The 5,006-nt window shown below is 70.4% G+C and overlaps 1 protein-coding gene across 1 annotated transcript in view; it reads left to right on the forward strand.

Annotated features, from left to right (window-relative positions):
- Window positions 1–4,733, forward strand: part of AJM1 (apical junction component 1 homolog) — a 7,809-nt gene extending 3,076 nt beyond the window's left edge. Inside the window, exon 3 of the mRNA XM_040460277.1 lies at window positions 3–4,733. Within this exon, the coding sequence (XP_040316211.1) occupies window positions 3–2,561 (2,559 nt within the window). The 3' untranslated portion in view covers window positions 2,562–4,733. The remainder of the gene's footprint in view (window positions 1–2) is intronic.
- The last annotated feature ends 273 nt before the right edge of the window (window positions 4,734–5,006 follow it).

Below are 5,006 nucleotides of genomic sequence, written 5' to 3' on the forward strand. Positions count from 1 at the left end.
AGGCATCGCCGCATCGGGAGCCCGCGTACCCGGCGCTGCGCGCGCTCGCCAATGAATTGCACCCCATCAAGCTGCAGCCGCAGCGGGGCGGCCCCGGCCGCATCGCACCCCTCTGCGCCGCCACGGGCCGCTGCGCGCCCCCCGAGCCGCCCGCCGGGCCTGCACCCCACGTCCGCTGCCGCCTGGACATCAAGCCGGACGACGCCGTGCTGCAACACACCGCCCGGGGCTCGCGGTCCTGCGGGCCCGCGGAGACCATGCCCTGGGCACGCCCTGCCCCGCAGCTCCACGGCCTCACGGTGCCCGGACCTCGCCACGTGACGCTGTCGCGCACCCCCACCCCCAGTGACACGTACTGCGCGGATCCGCGAGCGCTGTACTGCGACGGTCCCCTGCCTGGGCCCCGGGACTATACGGAGCGCCGAAGTCTGCCCTTCACCACGCCGCCGGGTCCCACCCAATTCTTCTACACCGAGGAGCCCGAGGGCCACGCTGGTGGCTTTACGGCCAGCGCTGGGCTGCCCTTCGACGGCTACTATGCCAGGCCCTTCCCGTCGGAGGAGCCCCCTGTGCCGAGCCCAAGGCGCGGCGGCGGCTACTACGCAGGGGAAGTGCGCACCTTCCCGGTCCAGGAGCCGCCCTCCCGTTCCTACTATGGGGAGGCCGCTCGAGCCTACGGCCCGCCCTACGGCCCGCCCTGTGGCCCCCGCTATGTTCCCGAGGAGCCGCGGGCCCACCCCGCTCTCCGCCCCTTTTACACAGAGGACTTCGGGCGGTACCGCGATCGCGACGTTCTAGCTCGGACTTACCCACACCCACGAGGCAGCCCCGCCTGGAGTGACTGGGGCCTGCGGCCTTACCGCACCCTGCAGGTGGTGCCTCCCCCGGACCCTGGCCCATTGCTCGCCTCTTGGCACGGCGGCACCGGCACCAGCCCGCCCCGCTTGGTCACTGACAGCCGCCACTACTCGCGCTCCTGGGACAACATCCTGGCGCCGGGGCCGCGCCGGGAGGACCCCCTGGGCCGCGGCCGCAGCTACGAAAACCTGCTGGGGCGAGAGGCGCGGGAGCCGCGAGGCGCATCCCCCGAAGGCCGGCGTCCGCCCGTCGTCGTGAACCTCTCCACCTCGCCCAGACGCTATGCGGCGCTGTCTCTGTCCGAGACGTCGCTGTCGGAGAAGGGCCGCGCGGGCGAGGGCCAGGGCCGCAACTGGTATGTCACGCCTGAGATCACCATCACCGACAACGACCTTCGAGCCGGGGAGCGACCGCCAGCCAGGGCCTGGGAGCTGCCCGGAGGGCGACCCCGGCCGTCTCCGCCCGCCGCCCCAGATGGGCCCACTGGTGGCCGCCAGCGCAGCCTCGAGCAACTGGACGAGCTCATCACCGACCTGGTCATCGACTCTCGGCCCCCCGCGGGCCAAGCCCCGGAGCCCGCGGCCGATGGACTGGGCCGCCAGCTGCGCCGCCTGCTGGACTCCAGGCCCGCGGGCTCCGGGGCACCCGCGCTGGCGCCGCGCTCGCCACCCGCGTCCGCCGGCAGCGCCGAGGAGCCGGCCGGCCAGGGGCAGGCTGCCGACGCGTCCCCGGAGCCCAGCGCCGACGAGGACGACCTGATGACGTGCTCCAACGCACGCTGCCGGCGCACCGAGACCATGTTCAACGCCTGCCTCTACTTCAAGTCCTGCCACAGCTGCTACACCTACTACTGCTCGCGCCTGTGTCGCCGCGAAGACTGGGACGCGCACAAGGCACGCTGCGTGTACGGCCGCGTGGGCAGCGTGTGCCGCCACGTGCTGCAGTTCTGTCGCGACAGCGGCCCCGTTCACCGCGCCTTCTCGCGCATCGCGCGTGTCGGCTTCTTGTCGCGCGGTCGCGGCGTGCTCTTCCTGGGCTTCCCGAGCCCTGGCTCTGCAGACAACTTCCTGCGCTTCGGCCTCGAGGGGCTGCTGCTGTCGCCCACCTACCTGTCGCTGCGCGAGCTGGCCACGCACGCGGCGCCCCTGGGCAGCTACGCGCGCGAGCTGGCGGCCGCCGGGCGCCTCTACGAGCCGGCCGAGTGCTTCTTGCTCAGTGTGTCGGTGGCCGTGGGCCCCGGCGCCACGCCCCCCGGCACCTCCGCCCGGCCCGTCCCCGCACCGCGCAGCCCTGGGCCCACGGTGCGTAAGTTCGCCAAGGTGGCGTTGGCGGCCGGCAGCCCGGCTCGACCGCCGCCGGCTCGAGGTCGCGAGGCCGACATGGAGACGCTGATCCTGACTCCGCCGCCAGGCACCGCAGGCCTGGACCAAGAAGGCGAGGCAGGCCGGCGCGCGCGCGAGGTGGCCTTCATCCACATTCAGCGCGAGCTGCGGCTGCGCGGCGTCTTCCTGCGCCACGAGTTCCCGCGCGTCTACGAACAGCTCTGCGAGTTCGTCGAGGCCAACCGGCGCTTCACGCCCACCACCATCTACCCCACGGACCGGCGCACCGGCCGCCCCTTCATGTGCATGATCATGGCTGCCTCCGAGCCGCGCGCACTCGACTGGGTGGCCAGCGCCAACCTGCTGGACGACATCATGTGAGCGGTGTGGTCACCCCCGGCCACCGCCCAGCCCGCTCAAACCCCGCCCAGTCCACATTGGGCCCACCCCCGGGCTCCACCCAGCCCGCTCAGGCCCCGCCCAGTCCACGTTGGGTCCACCTCCGGGCTCCGCCCAGCCCGCTCAGGCCCCCGCCCAGAGCACATTGGGCCCACCCCCAGGGCTCCGCCCAGCCCGCTCAGGCCCCGCCCAGTCCACATTGGGCCCACCCCCGGGCTCCGCTCAGGCCCCGCCCAGTCCACATTGGGCCCACCCCCGGCTCCACCCAGCCCGCTCAGGCCCCGCCCGTCCACATTGGGCCCACACACACACCCCCCCGGGCTCCGCCCAGTCCACACTGGGCCCACCCCTGGGCTCCGCCCAGCCCATTCCATATTGGGGCCTCCCCGGGCTCCGCCCAGTCCGCCTAGGGCCCACCCCCGAGCTCTGCTCCGCCTACTCAGACACCGACCGGTCCACCCAAGGCCCACCCGGAGCCCCACACAGCCCTCTCTGGGCCTGCGCAGTCCACCTAGGGCCCACCCCCAAGCTTTGCCTGCCCACCCAGACCCCGCCCAGCCCACCGGGAGCCCAGCCCAACCCCTCAGGCCAGGCCGGGCTCTTCTCGTCTTTCTTCTGTTCGCCACAAGCTCTGCCCAGGTCCCGCCTCATTGAGTTCGCCACAGGCCCCGCCTTTCATTCCCCCTCCTCCGGCTCCCAGCTCCCAGCCAGCCCTGGGGCCTCCCCGGAGGTCGGTCCTCAGCCGCTTGGTGCTCCCCGCTGGGAGGCGGGGTGGGCCTGAGGACCGCCCGACCCTGCCTTCACGCGGAGGGGTCACTACTGCAGACCCCACCGCGAAGATCCGGTCAGTCCATTTCCTGACGTCCGCAAAGCCTCCCTGCAACCTCCCCAACCCTGGTTCGCCCTGATCCGGGAGCCCCGGTTGCCCAAAGCCTCGTCCCGTCGCTTCAACGGTCCCCCCACCCGCCTTCTGTGGTTTAGGGTGCATCCTGCTCAGAAGCCTTTCCTCTCTGGCGGACACCCTGATTAGTCCCAGTGTGTTCATGTGCCGAGATGACAAGGCTGGAGGGGGCCCCAGCAAGATAAGAGCACGGCTGGACCCTGAGCCCGCACACTGGCGACAGAGTCCACACATTGGCGACGCTACCCGCCCTCCGGTCCTCTCACCTCCAGCCGCCCTAACATGGGTCCTACAGGAGGGTTTGGAACAAGCAGCGGTGGAAGGGGATAGTCGGAGGTCTTCAACCAAGGCACAACACACCCAGACAGAGAGAGGGGCCTGGGTGGGGTGGGCGAGAGGATGTGGGTGGGGGCGCTGGCAGGATCCGGCCCAGAGCTGAGAGGTGAGGAGTCCTGGCTGGGTGTGAGTCGGCTGCCGGCCCACACGGACAGGAGGCCCCTAGGTGGGTGCCAGAACAGAGCGGGCGGGGGTGAAACCGGCAGCGCAGGCCCTAACCTCACAGGGAGGAGGGAAGCAAGTGCAGAGGGCGGATGAACAGGAGGAACCACACATGCCCAGAAGGGGCTCGTACCCACTAACGTAGGGAGGACAAAAAGATTGGACTGCAGGGAAAGGGTGCCGGAGCGAGCCAGTTGACCGGGGCGGGGGACGACTGGAGGTGTGGGGGCTTGACTACACGAACATCCCGAGTGTGCTCGCTCTGGCCTTGCCCTGTGCTGAGGCCTAGAGACCCGAGGCAGGGGACTGGGCTCTGTTCCCGGGAGCGCACGCTCATTGGCCCGCAGCCCTAGCTCCAGAAGGACAAAGTGAGAGGGGACTAGGCCGGCCTGGCAAGCTCCTCCTGGGGCTCCCAGCACTCCCTAACGGGGCCAGGAGAGAGCATCAATTGAATTGTGAACGTCCCCCCACACCTCTGTTCCCGGCTCTCCTTCCGTGCCATGCACCCTAGCCCATCCCACAACGTCTGCGCGCCAACCTTGGCCTATCAGCCTAGCGCATTTGCATCGGCCACGCGCCCCGCTTGCCCTACCCGCCTTCGTGGCCTCCCAAGTCCAGCCGCCATGCCCCCTACCCTAGGGCCTCAGCTTTCAGCCCCACGCCTGAGGGCCGGCTGGCCAGGAATGATCCTGGCTGGACTGGGATTATTTCCAGGGGGCGAATGCTTTCAAACCAAGTAAAACAACTCGAATGTAGCCGTTTGCTTCCTCCTTGATGGCGGGGCAGGGGCAGTCCGTGGGTGGGACTGGTGGGACTGGTGGGACTGGGAGAAAGGCCCTTGACCACGCTGAGCTGGGCAGGCGCGGGAGGGAAGGGAAGAGGGCCTTGAGGCCTTGGGAGGCCTTGGGAGGCCTTGGGAGGGAGGGGGAGGCCTTGGGACGCGGTGGGGGACAGGGAGGGAGGCCTTGGGACGAGGTGAGAGGAGGGAGAGGGAGGCCTTGGGACGCGGCGGGGGACAGGGAGGGAGG

The sequence above is a fragment of the Herpailurus yagouaroundi genome, unplaced genomic scaffold (genome assembly GCF_014898765.1).
Source record: "Herpailurus yagouaroundi ecotype Mexico unplaced genomic scaffold, PumYag 249, whole genome shotgun sequence".
Classification (NCBI taxonomy): Eukaryota; Metazoa; Chordata; class Mammalia; order Carnivora; family Felidae; genus Herpailurus; species Herpailurus yagouaroundi.